Source organism: Schistocerca serialis, chromosome 5 (genome assembly GCF_023864345.2).
Source record: "Schistocerca serialis cubense isolate TAMUIC-IGC-003099 chromosome 5, iqSchSeri2.2, whole genome shotgun sequence".
Classification (NCBI taxonomy): domain Eukaryota; kingdom Metazoa; phylum Arthropoda; class Insecta; order Orthoptera; family Acrididae; genus Schistocerca; species Schistocerca serialis.
This window is the reverse complement of record NC_064642.1, coordinates 4,047,993-4,064,477: the sequence shown is the minus strand read 5'-3', so window position 1 is coordinate 4,064,477 and position 16,485 is coordinate 4,047,993. Positions and strand designations below refer to the sequence as shown.

The 16,485-nt window shown below is 44.4% G+C and overlaps 1 protein-coding gene across 1 annotated transcript in view; it reads left to right on the top strand.

Moving 5' to 3' along the window:
• The window catches only part of LOC126481698 (discoidin domain-containing receptor 2-like), a 337,607-nt gene that overhangs the window by 248,476 nt on the left and 72,646 nt on the right, over positions 1-16,485 (top strand). The window contains exons 9-10 of the mRNA XM_050105647.1: positions 6,119-6,259; positions 10,124-10,639. Coding sequence (XP_049961604.1) covers positions 6,119-6,259; positions 10,124-10,639 — 657 coding nt within the window. The remainder of the gene's footprint in view (positions 1-6,118; positions 6,260-10,123; positions 10,640-16,485) is intronic.

Genomic DNA, 16,485 nt, shown 5'->3' with positions numbered 1-16,485 from the left:
CGAATTCGGAGATTGCAGAGTCTGCATTAAATTTTGCACGAAACTCAAGAAAACGTTTACAGAAACACGCCAAATGATGCAGAAAGCCTACGGTGATGAGTGCTTGAGCCGTACTCGGTGTCACGGATGGTTCACAAGGTTTAAAAATGGCCGGACGGAAGTTCAAGATGACTCTTACTCAGGACACCCTTGGACGTGCACCTATGACGATCATGTCAGGAAGGTCAACGAAACTGTGCGTGCCACTCGAAGAGTGACTATCCCAGAGACTGAAGAAGAATGCAACATTTCAGTTGTACCATGTCGTGAAGTCCTGATGCAGCATCATGCAATGCATTTTGTTGCTGCCAAGTTCGTCCCACGGCTCATGAATCAATACCAGAGGGACCTTCGCCTCGCAATCTCTGAAGAGCTTTTGGATGGTACAAATGAGAACTAGATGTTCCTTAAGAGAATGGTAACTGGTGATGTGACGTGGGTCCACAGTTATGGTGTTGACCCCAAGGTACAATCTCTACACTCCAAAAATCTCCAAGTCAAGAAAAGCTCGTTAGGTCAGGCCAGCTGAAATGTGAAAGCCATGCTGATAGTTTTCTTTGACTTTGAAGGATTAGTTCATGAAGAATTCATGCTACGGGGACAGATTGTTAATCGATGGTGCTTCTGGGACGTGTTGCAACGCCTGCGAGCAAATGTGAGAAAGACCGGCCGGAGTGGCCGAGCGGTTCTAGGCGCTACAGTCTGGAGCTGCGCGATCGCTACGGTCGCAGGTTCGAATCCTGCCTCGGGCATGGATGTGTGTGATGTCCTTAGGTTAGTTAGGTTTAAGTAGTTCTACGTTCTAGGGGACTGATGACCTCAGAAGTTAAGTCCCATAGCGCTCAGAGCCATTTGAACCAAATGTGAGAAGGAAACGACCTGGAAAGTGCCGGGACAATATGTGGTTCTTGCATTACGATAACGCACTCGCACATTCATCCGTGCTCGTGGATGACTTTTGCACAAAAAACGAAATCACTGTGCTGCATCAGCCTCCTGGCCCCTGAGAACATTTGTTTGCTTCCAAAGTTGAAAACCCCGTTGAAAGGACGAAAATTTTGAGCAACATATGAGATAAAAGAAAATTCGCTGACGGCGCTTCGCGCATTCCGGCAAGAGGATACCAAATCTGCTGTCAGGAATGTAAACGGCGTTAGGAACCGTGTATCAATTGTGGAGCAGAGTATTTCGAGGAAGACCATGTACAAAGTTCCGGAATTTTCTGAACATACCTCGCATGTTCAGAACTACTTCACAAGAGGATATGTACGTGCCACGTGCAGTAAATCCACAGACGCTATCTATAAGCGCAAAATTGAAGCTCCTTCCAGCCAATACCGAGCGACCGGGGCTCTTCCACGCTAGTGAGCGTAGAATTTCTGTGAATGATTGTACAACTGTTACTGCAGAATCTGGTGACTACTAAAAACATGCGATGATTAATTTAAGTTCATCGAGGTCGGTTACTCGCGTCCAGATAATTTCGCAATCATACTCAATTTTTACCTATATAGAGGCAATATTTTCGTCTTCTGCAGTGAACACTCCCCCTCCTACGGGAGCTGACATGTCTTTTCGATACAGAGAAAAGCAACAACTTCTTACACTGCATTTCCCTCGATTCCAACCGCAGCACCCAAAGATTACAATAATGAAAAAAAAAAGAAAGCAGAATCACGTCTACCACAGAACTAAGACTAGAATACGAGGAATACTCAGAAGGCGGAGACTACTGTTTCACGTCCCGTCGACAACTAGATCATTAGAGACTGAGCGTAAGCTCGGATTATGAAAGGATGGGAGAAGGAAATGGGCCATGCCCTTTCAAAGGAACCATTCTGGCATTTGCCTCAAGCGATTTCGGGAAATCTCGGGAAACCTAAATCAGGATGGCCAGACGAGGGTCATTGAACCGTCGTCCTCCCGAATGCGAGTCCAGTATGTTAACCACCGCACTACCTCGCTCGGTAAGAACCAGAAGCGCCGCAAGATTGGAGATAACGTGTCATTTCTCAAATAAGTAAATACACGGTGTTCGGAAGTTCCCGTTACAAATGTCTAGGACATGTGATGTTTTGAGTAGGGACCCTTGTCTAGAAACAACCGTTTCAGCTAAGATGTGTAACGCGTCCACGTCTGCTGAGGGGAAAGAGAAAAGTCTGAGAACTGCTTGTCCCAGCATGTAGCAGGGTAGACAGGACGAGGTGTACTGCGACAGAAGTCATCTGAGCCGGCCGGTGTGGCCGAGCGGTTCTAGGCGCTTCAGTCTGGAACTGCGCGACCGCTACGGTCGCAGTTTCGAATCCTACCTCGCTCATGGCATGGATGTGTGTGATGTCCTAAGGTTAGTTAGGTCTAAGTAGTTCTAAGTTCTAGAGGACTGATGACCTCAGATGTTAAGTCCCATAGTGCTCAGAGCCATTTTTTTTTTAGAAGTTGTCTGATGCCAGTTAGGGTGTTAATACAGACAAATGTGCTTAAGTGATAAATGGAAGCCTTCTTATGTTCCCCTTCCAATTGTTGCCTAATCACTGTACTGTGTCACGCCTAATTTAGTTCCTCAAGCAGTAGTGGATGATTAAGCAAGTGAGTTGAAACTGTCGTAGAGTGGAAACGGTACGTTTGTGGACATGGGTTCCTATTCAAAATACTACTTACTCGCTACACTCGCCGGCCGCGGTGGCCGTGCGGTTCTAGGCGCTCCAGTCCGGAGCCGCGCTGCTGCTACAGTCGCAGATTCGAATTCTGCCTCGGGTATGGGTGTGTGTGATGTCCTTAGGTTAGTTAGGTGTAAGTAGTTCTAAGTTCTAGGGGACTGATGACCACAGCAGTTGAGTCCCATAGTGCTCAGAGCCATTTGAACCATTTTTTCGCTACACTCAACAAGTACTAGCAATTTGTAACGCGAATTTCCGAACACCCCGTATATGCACAATGACTTTAGAGAACGATTTAACCTCTTATGGCCTGAATTTTTGTTATTCGGCGTTGACAATTATCAATTTTTTTTCATTGTGGTAATTTGGAAACTGGCTTACTACAGAGAAAACTGAAGGAATATATATCTTTGATCTTTTATTTCATTTTTTTTCCAAAAGTGATTTCAGAACTGTGTCAGGTCGTAATGATCCAGTCGTCGACAAACATTACTTCAAGAGCTCTGGTTTTGATCAAATCAGTTTGTTCTCCCGTTGACACGTAATAACATTTTACATTGGGAACACTTTGAATGAGTTCTTGATTCTACATCGTAAATAGCGTAGTTTTCCCATTTTCCTCGAATAACAGTGAAATCTGACCATGGGCCAATGTTTTCGATTCAGACTTCATTTGATAGTGAAGCTCCCTTCTTTCTTCTAAAAATAATTGGGAGATATTTCTTGTTACCATTCCCTTCTTCTGCTAGAAATACGTGGAAATATTCTGTTGATGATGACATATGTCATGGTGTCATTTTTTGTTTCTTTGGCCTGCAAAACTGATGAGCTCAAATTTTTCAAGAACGCTTTTCGTCTCAGAATAGCTACTTTCTCGAGCTGGTGTATCAACGTCAGATGTGGAAAAATTTCTACAGTAGCTTCATTATCTAACTTCATTATCTTCTTACCTTCCAGTTTTCTTGCCATGGCCTGTCATGTAAAACATGAAGCTATAGACCTCATGGGACATACGAATACAGAAAGTTTTCAATGTTTTGTGCTTCTACACAGTTATTATCATAAACAGATTTACCACGAAACTGAAGAAAATATCTAAGGTCCAGATTACCACAGTAAACAACGAAACCCAAGCACAGGATGAGCCCGTCCAGCTACATGCAATCAAATAATGTGACCTCTATAAGTGCTGAGATTCAAACGTTGTTAACATATCGGAGAACTTTTATAGGTGTTTTATCTCTGGAGCCACAGATAATACATCCGTAAAAGTTCCACGATATGTTATCAGTGTACAAAACTAAGAATAAATGGAGCGCAACAGTCCTAACAAACTCCTAACGAAAGAGAATATTTTATAATTTCTTTTTTAAAGCATGACTGAGAAGTCGCGACAGATCATAAAGCGTTAAAGAAAATAGCTGACAGTCTCTGTTAGCATTTTTTGCGGTTTTCTCCCAGTTTTAAGGCGAATGCCTCGACGTGGCAACCGCAACGGACACCAAAACATCAAAAGAATACAAATTCCAAAAGACCAAGTACGCAGATAAACTGTGGCACAAGAGGTTGAATGTTTCCCTCAGCCTAGGTTGCAAAGTCTGATACACATACTCAGCATCCTCGCATCAGGTGTGGCCCAGTGTATGGAAGAACTTTAAGGGTTAACACGGAGTCCATGAATGTGCAGGAGGATGTCGGTCATCACTGTGTCAGGCGTTGGAAACTAGTTGATGGGTCACAACAACAACAACAACAACAACAACAACAACAAAATATACAGGTGACTGCTATGAGTAGCTTACAACAAATAATGCTTTAAGGAGCTCTGGAACGCCCTATACTTGCAATGTTAAAATAACGCTTATAAATTACATCTTTCCTCACAAAGTATTTGAGGTAGGAAGTTGAACTCTTTACAGATTATTTATTGGAATATGGGCTACAACTTAACACAGGGATTTTACAAAATTTTAGTTCAGTTATAAAAGATGATTTTTTTCAATTGTAATGAAAATTCACAACATTTTTTGCAATTTTTTATTTATATATTCAAAAATATACAGTTTTTTGGAAAAAGGCTGTGTTAAATTATGCAGAAGGTACTGTGTAACATTTACTGAAATTTTGAAACAATAATGTTTGGAAGATCCTTAGAAAACATGTAATTAGTATGAGAAAATAAAAGTTTTGGGAATCGAGCGACAAAGATTGGATTAACTTTTTAGTGCATTCCAGGTCCATAGGATGGATTATCCTCATCCTCTGCAAACTCCTCCTCCAACTTCCTCTTGTTCCTCCTCCTGTTTACTCTTGCTTGTATTTCTAGACTCTTTACAGCCCTGTCTGCAGCCCGAAGGCGTTCCTTGTCTAAAGCAAGCATCGCTCGTTGTTGTGTTCGTAGATTTTGCTACCATTTTCTTCAGTTGCAGTTACTGCAACACTGTTCCAAAAGGTGGTCATGTATGAACACTTATCACATTTCAGTTGTATTTCACTAGCAAGTCCTACGTGCTTTATTATGGAGAGTTCCAGACCAACTTCACTACAATGAATACATCTTACACAGTTCGAAAAAATTCCTTTGAGAACCGACATATCAAATATTTCATTCACATCCGATTCGCCCATAAAAACATTCATAGTTTTCACTCATTGAACCAAGCTTCTTCTGTGAAGTATTTTCTTTCCCACTTTGACTGCTATGGGCAGGTGTACTTGAGAGGTTAGGTTCACTCACTTGGTTATCGTCTTTATTGTTTACAGTAATAACACATACCTTTGGCTTTCCAACATTTCTCCTTTTCTTAAAAGCCTTCAGAGGATTTCTAATAACTTTACTTTTACTCATTATTATACTTCAACAAAACAGAGACTCAAGAAACAGAATTAATTACGAATATTTTCGAGATAACGACAGAGTAAATAAACATGAAACAATCGACAATCACACCAGCGATATATATTGAACCATCACAGGTTAGCCACAACACATACTTTATCTCACATCACTAAAATATACCTGATGAACACGGACGTTAATAATAACACCATTTGACAGCAGTTTAACAGCGCCACAGTGGGTCACGCCCATGTAGAACACATTTCAAAAAAAAATTAAAAATAGTTGTAGTCTTCGGAATTGAATAAATTATATATCTATTAAAAGGTAACAGTCTGCAGATTCATAAAACGCAAAAAAGTAAAAATTGAACCTTTCATGATTTTGAGCCTTTCCAGAGCCCCTTAATGTTTCGTAATACACGAACTTCCTTTCAACCAGGCGCTGTTAGCCATTGTCTAATAGTTTCTGCTCGCTTATCTAATGGCACATTAGAGTGAATGTAAGGTTCTGCTAGCAAAACCTCGCTCAGTTTCCAGCAGTCAGTGCCACACGAGTGAGACTGTTTCCCCCTTTTCCGCAGTGGCCGTGCCGCGCAACGTGTCGGAGCAGATGCTGGAGCAGATGTTCTTCCAGCAGGACAACGCGCTGCAGGAGCCGGAGAGCCAGGACTCACAGACTGCAGCCGTGGAGACGTCGCACGCCCGCAAGGAGGTCACCAAAGGTGAGCAGCCTCGCCGGCCTCTGCTGCCACCTCGCCTGCTGCCGTTACCGACTCCCCAGTAGCGGTACTCCACTGTCTGTAAGACGAACGTGGTCGACTCGCACCTGTCAGAAATTTCCTATCAGTTGCTGGCGAATACACAACGCCAGCAAGATCCACAAGAGCTTCCTTTACTACAACGAACACTCCTCCCACTTGTAGAAGATTCGGTCCACCGAGATGTGGACTGCAGTTAACTCTGCATGTTACTTAACCTTCCTACTAAAAAGATTTTTTTGTTTCACTATGTACCACTGTGATGAAAAAGACCCAAAATAATTTGCTCAGGATATACTGGCAGTATTTTAATGAACTAACGTAAAAACACACACAACAGCTGTTCTATGTAGCAGTCATTATTCTATTTTTTACTTTCAAGAAACAGAAATAAATTTAGACTGGGTCACACTCCGGTGGTACTCAGCGCAAAAAAATCATCAATAAGTTTTCATGTGTTGTAAATATGGTACTGAAGAAAACACCACTCAGTACAGTTGTCACAGTGGGCGAAATTCGTTTATTTGGAAATGACAGCTTTTAAAACAAGGAAGATACGAGGCTTGTCCAGAAAGTAAGTTCCGATCAGACGTGTAATGAAAACTACATTAAAAATCAGAAACGTTTTATTTGGGACAGTTGGCTAAACCTTCCAGCTACTTCTCACATAGTCGCCGCTCCAGCTACGACATCTGTCGCATCGTTATAACAAATTTCCAATACCCTCGTCATAGAAGGCAGCCGCCTGTGCTTCCCGCCAATTCTCTACGCTCATCTATAGCTCGTTGTCTCTGCGAAAATGTAGTCTTCATAGCCAGTATTTAATGTGAGCAGAGACGAAACACAGAGGGTGCCAATTACCGGCTGTAGTGCGGGTGATCAAACACTTGCCATCGAAAACGCTGCAGGAGCATTCTCATTGCCCCTGGAGATTGCAGCCGAGAATTGTCACGACGTAGAAACCGTATGATAGTGCTGTAATGTGGGTTGCATAAAATCAGGTGAAATGTCTCACCAGGACCTCATATTTGGCGGGAGACACTATTTTATATGCATCTTTATGTGCTCACCATGCGCTCAGAACTGAAAAGAGCGAAGTGATGTAACCGACAGAGGTACTAGAGACACTCCCGAACAGATGTGTACCAAGCTTCATTAGATTTTCACAGTGGTTTACATTTCTTGACCGATCGGAACTTACTTTCCGAATATCCCTCGTATATAATCCCAATGTGTCTATGGGGTCATTTGACCCCAGTAGTACTAGTTCTACAAGGAGGGTTAAATATCACATTTTATATTATTTCTTTTTTGCATTTGTACACGTTTCGTATCAACTACTCCTACACTAGCCTAGTAAAGTCTACAGTGTGTAAGCGGCTCGTATGCTTGACTGTTTACACTCTAAAGGTGATCCACTCAGTGGGTGTATGGTGAACAGGGAATTCAGAAGGTTGGGTGCTTTTCCGCCGTAGATAGATGTAGCCTGCATAAGTCAGAACCGGAATCAAAATGAATGAGACTCCCATACATCGCAGGATATAGGATTAAACCTCGACCTTTCCAAACCCCAAGCTGTACTCGTTGGTTTTTCTAAGTTCGTTAGGCCGAGGTAGCTGGAGTCACCACCTTCTCTAACCCTAAATGAGACAAATATCAACTTATCTTCATTAGCAAATAATGTAGGAGTAGTAATAGATGAAAAAAACTCAGATGATTGTCGCTTTATCACTGTATTACTGCCTGCTGGCCGCATGTGAAATCTGAGTTATATCGAAAGTGCTGTCTATCCCAATGGCGCGTAGTCATCAGTGAATGCAGGTCTCTGTACAGGAACATTTTTAAAGTACTCATCAAAGGTGCGTGGGTGGCATGTATGGTGTTGCTGAACAGGGAGGGGGGGCGTATGTTGCGGCGACAGTGGGGGGGGGGGACTTGGAGGGGTCATTTGCCGATTCATTTAGGCACATGTCGATGTCACACATCCCCGTGATTCTGCCACAAGATGACCCGAACCAGGAGGGCTGGGAAAGAAAAAACTTCGTTTACTGCTTTGGGTCATGTTCGGACTTAATCTATGGTAGTGAACGGTTCCTAGCAGTTCCATTCGGTATACCACAGAAAAAATTGCTGTCGCACTTCACTCGAAATGAGTCAGATTTTTTTCAAATTGATCTTAGCGCCACGATGTCGCTAGAGGAGGGTTGACTCGTCCAGGCGTGTCAAACAATGTCCAAAGTTGTCGAGAACGTTATTCTGTTGCGCATCGCACTTCAGCCTGTCGTTTCCGACCAAGAAAGTTGCACAAGAAAGTGTACGCCGTTATCTATGTGAAATAAAACTGTAATAAATATATATTTACATGAAAATACATGTCTTTACTAATTGCACAATTACCTAATAGTTAATCCAATCGCCGCCATTATCGATTCCAGCTTGCACCTTTTTGGCACGCTTTTCACGATTTTTTCTGCATGTTCTCTCGGTAACGATCTCGATATCGTCCTGATTTTATAAGACAAGTGCTTCAAAGTATGTATTGGCTTTCCTTTAAGTTTCATGTTAATGTACAAGCAAACATTTTTGTTCGTATTTGCATCCGGAGACATTGCAGGCCAATCCATGGTGGACACACCATTGTTTCGTTTCCACGCTGAGTAGAGACGGCTGCGATGTTTTGGATCATTATTACCTTGAAACCACCAGTTTACCTCTCTCGAAGCAAATTGCTTCTTAAAGGAGCTCAGAAGGCATTTTTATAAGTGTTGCACATTTTTTCCAGCGTTTAAATTGGCTGTAAATAAGTGCAAATAGCCAAAACTGCAACCGACAAAACAAAACTTTCAACTCTCCTGCTGTTTACGTGTACAGTGTGCAAAAGCGCATTGAGCAGAGATTCGAGACCACTACCACAGATGCCGCTGCGGACGTCACATTTAAAATTATGGCGCACGCTTTCTTGTGGAACTGACTGCGTGTCTAAATGAACGTCGCAATGGAAGTGGTTGTTCCACTGACCCCTCTGTGCCACTTTCTGAGACCTTATCGTGTAGCACAAACGATCTTGCCAGAGGAACATCCGCAACTGAGCATTATACCAGAGGTTGAAAATACCGCTACAGTTGTAGGGTTCTGTTATTTAGAACGCGACCTGTCTCGGGCTCTTATACGCCCATCTTCAGGTGTCGTAATTTGGTGCGGTGGACGAGTACAAGGCGCGGTGTGCTGCCATCGAGCTCTGCCTTCGCTGGTAGCACACCGCGTTTTGTACTCGCCCACCGCAGCGCTCGAAGTCTCAGCACCAAATTACGACGCCTGAACAGCCCGAAACCGATCGTTTCTAAGTAAAAGAAACTTACAACTATTGCGGTATTTTCAACCTCTGGCTTATCGTGTAGGTTACAAGTTGTGGTGTGTCTGAATTTTTTTCCTCTGCCACCGAGCAGAAAGTCGGGCGATGTGTAAAATATTCGCGTCGTGTGACACATCAGCGGTGGCGGTGGGTATAATTGTGGTGCAATTTGGAGCCAATGCGCGACATCCCAAGCGCATATTGCACCGCACTCGAACTGAGCTCTCGACTGTATCACCCACGTGTCGACACTGCGCTGTTTGTAGCGTCGGTGAGCCCGAGGGTCATGTCGCAGGACGTCCCGCTTTTGTACCACGATAGAGCCGCATTTCTGCCTCACAATGGGAGAAAGTACGGGGTTTCAAAAAATTCTCACTTTAATTGTGTCAAGTGTTTTAAAAGGGTATATTTTTAGCCATAGAGTTATGTTCACGGTGGTACACACAGTGAAAGCGACAGAGGTGTTTGCGTTGCAGCGACGAGCGCGGCGGGCGCGCAGCAGGCGTACGTGGGGCTGGTGGGCGGCCTGCTGGCGACGGCGCTGCTGCTGGCGCTGGCGGCGGCCGCCGTGCTGGTGGTGCGCCGCGGCCGCCAGAAGGTGGCGCTGCTGGCGGCCAAGCCGTGCGGCGGCTTCTCGCCGGCGGGCGGCGGCTGCGCGGCGGCGGCGGCGGCGGCGCTGCCCCGGGGGGCGGCCGGCGGCGGCGTCTCGATGCGCGGCCTGCAGCTGTCGACGCCGCCGGTGCTGGCGCGCGTGCTGGGGGTGGCCGGACACGCCAGGGTGGCCGCCGCCGCCCCCAGGCGCGCCTCCCCCGCGCCCCACGCCGCCGTCTGCAGCCTGTACGGCGGCCGCGGCGACGACAGCGCCAGCGGCAGCGGCAGCAACGGCGACGACAGCGAGAACTCGAGCGTCTACCACGAGCCCTACAAGCTGCTCTCCGCACAGCACGAGTACGGCTGCCTGCTCGCGCCCAGCAAGAGCCACGACTTCGCCGGTCAGTACCGCCACCTCGTCTCCTAACTAAGCATCAGTTACTCAATTTTGCCTTTCCTCTTCCTGATCATTCCAAATTTATACACTGGACTCGCATTCGGAAGGACGACGGTTCAATCCAGCGTCTGGCCATCCTGATTGAGGTTTTTCGTTCAAAAAATGGTTCAAATGGCTCTGAGCACTATGCGACTTAATTTCTGAGGCCATCAGTCGCCTAGAACTTAGAACTAATTAAACCTAACTAACCTAAGGACATCACACACATCCATGCCCGAGGCAGGATTCAAACCTGCGACTGTAGCGGTCACGCGGTTCCAGACTGAAGCGCCTTTAACCGGAGGTTTTTCGTGATTTCCCTAAATCGCTCCAGGCAAATGCCAGGATGGTTCCTCTGAAAGGGCACGACCGTATTCCTCCCCCGTCCTTCCCTAATCCGATGAGGCTGATGACCTCGCTGTTTGGTCTCTTCCCCCAAACAATCCAATCCAATCCAAATTTATAACTGCTTTAATTCAAATACGATAGTCCACTACTCGTGCCTGCGTCACTATACGATGGACAACTGTAAAAAGTTTTCAACCTGCTGCTGTGGAATTCGGTGAGGACGTTACAGCTACCTTCTTTCTCTCTCTCTTTTTTCCCTCTGACTGGTTTGATGCGTCCACCACGAGTTCCTGTCCTGTGCCAACGTCTTCATCTCACAGTAGCACTTGCAACCTACGTCCTCAATTACACTGACGAGACAAAGAGACTGGTACACCAGCCTAATATCGTGCTGTGAGAGCATGCAGAAGTGACGCAACACGACGTGGCATGGACTTGATTAATCTTTAAAGTTGTGCTGGAGTGAATTGACACCGTGAATACTGCACAGCTGCCCATAAATCCGTAATAGTGCGAGTGGGTGGAGATCTCTTCTGAACAGCAGATAGCAAGCTATCCCAGATATCCTCAATAATGTTCAAATCTTGGGAGTTTGGTGGCCGGCGGAAGTGTTTAAACTCAGAAGAGAGTCAGAAGAGTGTTCTTGGAGCCACTCTGTAGAAATTATGGACGTGGGGCGGTGTCGCATTGTCCTGCTGGAATTGACCTAGTTCGTCGGAATGCACAATGGGCGTGAATGGAAGCAGGTGATCAGGCAGGAGCCTTTCATACGTGTCACCTGCCAGAGTCGTATCTAGACGTATCTGGGGTCCCATATCACTCCAACTTCACACGTCCTACACCATTGCAGAGGCTCCATCGGCTTCAATAGTCCCCTACTGACATGCAGGGTCCTTGGATTCATGAGCTTGTCCCCACACCCGTACACGCCCATCTGCTCGATTCAATCTGAAACGAGACTCGTCCGACCAGGCAACATGTTTCCAATCATCAACAGTCCTACGTCGGTATTGTCGGGCCCAGCCGGCGCGTAAAGCTTTGTGTCGCGGAGTCTTCAATGGTACACGGTTGTGCCATCGCTTCCGAAAGCCCATATCGATGATATTTCGTTGAGTGCTTCTCATGCTGACACTTGTTGATGGCCAAGTTTTCCACTCTGCAGCAATTTGCGAAAGTGTTGCACTTCTGTCACGTCGAACGATTCTCTTCAGTCGTCGTTGGCCCCGTACTCGCAGGACATTTTTCCGGCCGCAGCGGCCGGAGATCTGATGTTTTACAGGATTCCTGATATTCACGGTACATTCGTGAAATTGTCGTGCGGGAAAATACCTATTTCATCGCTACCTCGGAGATGCTGTGTCCCATCGCTCGTGCGCCGACTATAACACCACGTTCACGCACACTTAAAGCCTGATAACCTGTCGTTGCAGCATCAGTATTCGATCGAACAATTGCACGAGACACTTGTTGTCTTATATAGGCGTTGCCTACCGTAGCGCCGTATTCTGCCTGTTTAGATATCTCTGTATTTGAATACGCATGCCTATACCAGATTATGTGGCGCTGCAGTATAGTTTTTGGGTGTATTCCAATCTCTGTCGTCCTCTACAGTTTTTACCCTCTACAGATTTCTCTACTACCAACGAAGTTATACCCTGATATCTTAACCTATCTTGTATCATCGTGTCCCTTCTCCTTGTCAGTATTTTTTATGTATTCGCTTCCTCCACGTTTCTGCTCAGGACCTCTTCATTCATTATTACACCACCAAATTTACAACATCCATCTGTAGCACCGCATCTCAAATGCCTCGATGCTGTTCCGGTTTTTCCACTCTCCATGCTTCACTGTCATACAATTCTGTGCGCCAAAGATACATTCTCAGAAATGTCTTCCTGAAATTATGATCTATCTTTGGTACAAATTGACGTCTCCTGCCCAGGAATGCCCTTTTTGCCATTGCTAATCTGCTTTTGATGTCCTTCTTGCTCTGTCTGCCATTGGTTATTTTACTGCCTACATAGAAGAATTTCTTCTCCATGTACTTTGTGTCCATCAATCCTGATAATAAGCTTCTCGCTGTTCTCATTCATGCAACTTCTCATTACTTCGTTTTACTATCAATCCATATCCTCTACTCCTTAGACTGTTCATTCCATTCAGCAGACCCTGTAATTCTTCTTCACTTTCACTCAGTATAGCAATGTCATCACCGTGTCTTATCATTGACATTCTTTCACCTTCAATTTTAATTCCACTCTTGAACCTTCCTTTTATTCCCATCATTGATTCTTCGATATACAGATTATACAGCAGATGCAGAAGACTACATCCCTGTCTTATCCCCTTTTTATTCCGAGCACTTCGTTCTTCGTCTCCCACTCCTATTACTCTCTCTTGGCTGTTGCACACGTCGTATATTATCCGTCTCTCACTATCGCTTACCCCTAATTTCGAACATCTTGTACCATTTTACATTATCGAGAGCATTTTCACTGTCGACAAATCCTATGAACTTGGCTTGATTTGTTTTAGGCTTGCTTCCATAATCAATCGCAACGTCAGAATTGCCTCTCTCGTGCCTTTTTACCTTTCCTAAAGCCAAACTGGTCGTCATCTAAGAGATTCTCATTTTTTCCCATTCTTCTTGCTATTATTCTGGTCAGCAACTTAGGTGCATGAGCTGTTAAGCTTACTGTGTGATAATTCTGGGCCGGTCGGAGTGGCCGTGCGGTTCTAGGTGCTACAGTCTGGAACCGGGCGACCGCTACGGTCGCAGGTTTGAATCCTGCCTCGGGCGTGGATGTGTGTGATGTCCTTAGGTTAGTTAGGTTTAATTAGTTCTAAGATCTAGGCGACTGATGACTTCAGAAGTTAAGTCGCATAGTGCTCAGAGCCATTTGAACCATCTGATAATTCTCGCACTTGCCAGGTCTAGCAGTCTTCACAGTTTTGTGGATGATATTTTTCCGAAAGACAGATGGTATATCGCCAGACCCACACATTCTAAACACCAACGTGAATAGTCATTTCGTTGCAACTTACCCCAATGATTTTAGAAATTTTGATGGATTGTTATCTATACTTACTGCCTCATTTGATCGTAAGTCTTCCAGAGCTCTTTTAAATTCTGATTCCAATACTGGATCTTGTATCTCTTCTATATCGACTCCCGTTTTTTCTTCCACCTCATCAGACCAGCCTTACTTCTCGCAGAGGCCTTCAGTGTACTCTTTCTATCCATCCTCTCTCCCCTCTGCGCTTCGATTGAAACGCCTATTCATTACCCGCGTATCTACGGCCTCAGAGAACATCAAGGATGTCGTCATGTCTTAGTACTGCCGTATCCCACTACTTTGTGCATTTATTCTTCCTAACTAGTATCTTTAACTTCAGCCTGCTTTTCATCATTACGAAATTGTGATCTAAATCTGCTCCTGGGTATGCTTTAAGTCCAATATCTGATTTCGGCAGCTCTGTCTGACCACGATGTTACCTAACTGAAACCTCGCTCTTACCTCGCGGCCTTTTCCAAGCATACCTCCTGCTCTTGTGATTCTTGGACAGAGTATTCGCTATATACATCTGAAATTTATTACGCAACTCAATTAGTATTTCTTCTATCTCATTCCTACTACCAAACCCATATTCTGCCATAACTCTTTCATCTTCCCTTTAACTGCTCTAGCAGCAGCGATATTTCCAGACAAAACTACTGGATTTCAGCCCTGTCTGATATGCAAACAGCTGTATTTAATACACGCAGAAAAATTTTGGGGATCTTTGTGCCATTGTCAGTGGTTACTTTTTTTGATTTCCGTAAAATGGAAACATGATTTAAATAATATTTGCTGTAAGTGAAACATATAAACAGTTGCCGAGTATTGTTATTATCCTAATTCTGGTGCACTTGTGGGTAATGTAGGACCTCTACACATTACTGTAGATTCGTTGGTTGCCATCTGCAATTACAATTACGTTACTGTGAGTTTGGTTCTTGAGGTTAGCAAATCATTTTATGTATAAACTTAACTTTGTTGTGTGAAAATATTTCGTGACTATATGTTACTGTTAGATTTACTTTCAATTTATCCGTTCTCATCTGAATTCTCATCCGCTGTGAAAATGCACACACAAATACATGTTTTCGTGCAACTTCGCTCGCAATTTTCACTTTTTCGCTTTACAAAACACAGCGTTTCTATTACTGTTGTATCCCCAGTCCTTAATTATGATAATTTGTTCTCATATCAGTCTGGCGCAAATATGAACTTGTTTACTTTGACCCTTGTTCAAAAATGGTTCAAATGGCTCTGAGCACTATGGGACTTAACTTCTGAGGTCATCAGTCCCCTAGAACTTAGAACTACTTAAACCTAACTAACCTAAGGACGCCACACACATCCATGCCCGAGGCAGGATTCGAACCTGCGACCGGAGCTTGACCCTTGTATTTCCTCCCTCTGTTTCTCTTTCTTTCTCTCTCTCTCTCTCTCTCTCTCACACACACACACACACACACGCACACACACGCTCTGTGTGTGTATGTGTGTGTGTGTGTGTGTGTGTGTGTGTGTGTGTGTGTGTGCTCATGGGTGCGTGTGCGTGCGTATCTGATTCAGTGGAGAATTAGCCGCCGAATCACTTTGCTCTTTGGATTTGTCATGGCGCTTCTAGAGAAAGCGGAAGAACAAAAGTGTGAGAGCCCGTGAAGACATCTGAAGCTGCCAGGTTGTTAATGAGAGGAGGAGTACAACTTAAAATTCAATATATAGCGAGAGAAGGTTTGATTATCTTGAAAAACGTGTAAGGCATCTGAGAAACAATTCTGACATTAAATTAGGTAGGCAGAATAACTACTACATGATCGTGGAATTTGTAGCATAAAAAGCTTTCAGAAATGTAAATTGGAAACGATATTTACAACTCCAAGAAGTACGCTATGAACAGATAGCGTTGATTTAAAACACCTGCAGAAACCAGACTGAATCTGATGAAAAACCAGCAAATATTAAAACCTTTTTTGTATTCTACTGTATCATCACTGTAACTCAAAACGGCGAGGCTCCTTTGAAGTAAGTGTCAGATATCAATAGGAAGGTTCACCTTTGTAGCTGGTAGTTTGGAAGAATTGCGTAGCACGAAAGTCACCAAAAAATAAACAAATGAAATGGAGAAAGAACGAAAAAACAGACAATTTTGACAGTCATCCATATTTTGCAAAAGAGACAAACGCAGCATCAGTACCGTAGGAAATCTAGTGAAGGTCATATGCGCGTGAGCCGACGCAAAGAGGGCATAAACATCTGGCACATCTGGAGACAGACTTTTCCAGAAAAGTATCTTTTCCAACAAGCAAGAAGTTTTCAAATCGTATGCTTGAAGCTAACCACTAAACAGAAATCCGGCCGGTGTGGCTGAGTGGTTCTAGGAGCTTCAGTCTGGAACCGCGCGACCACTACG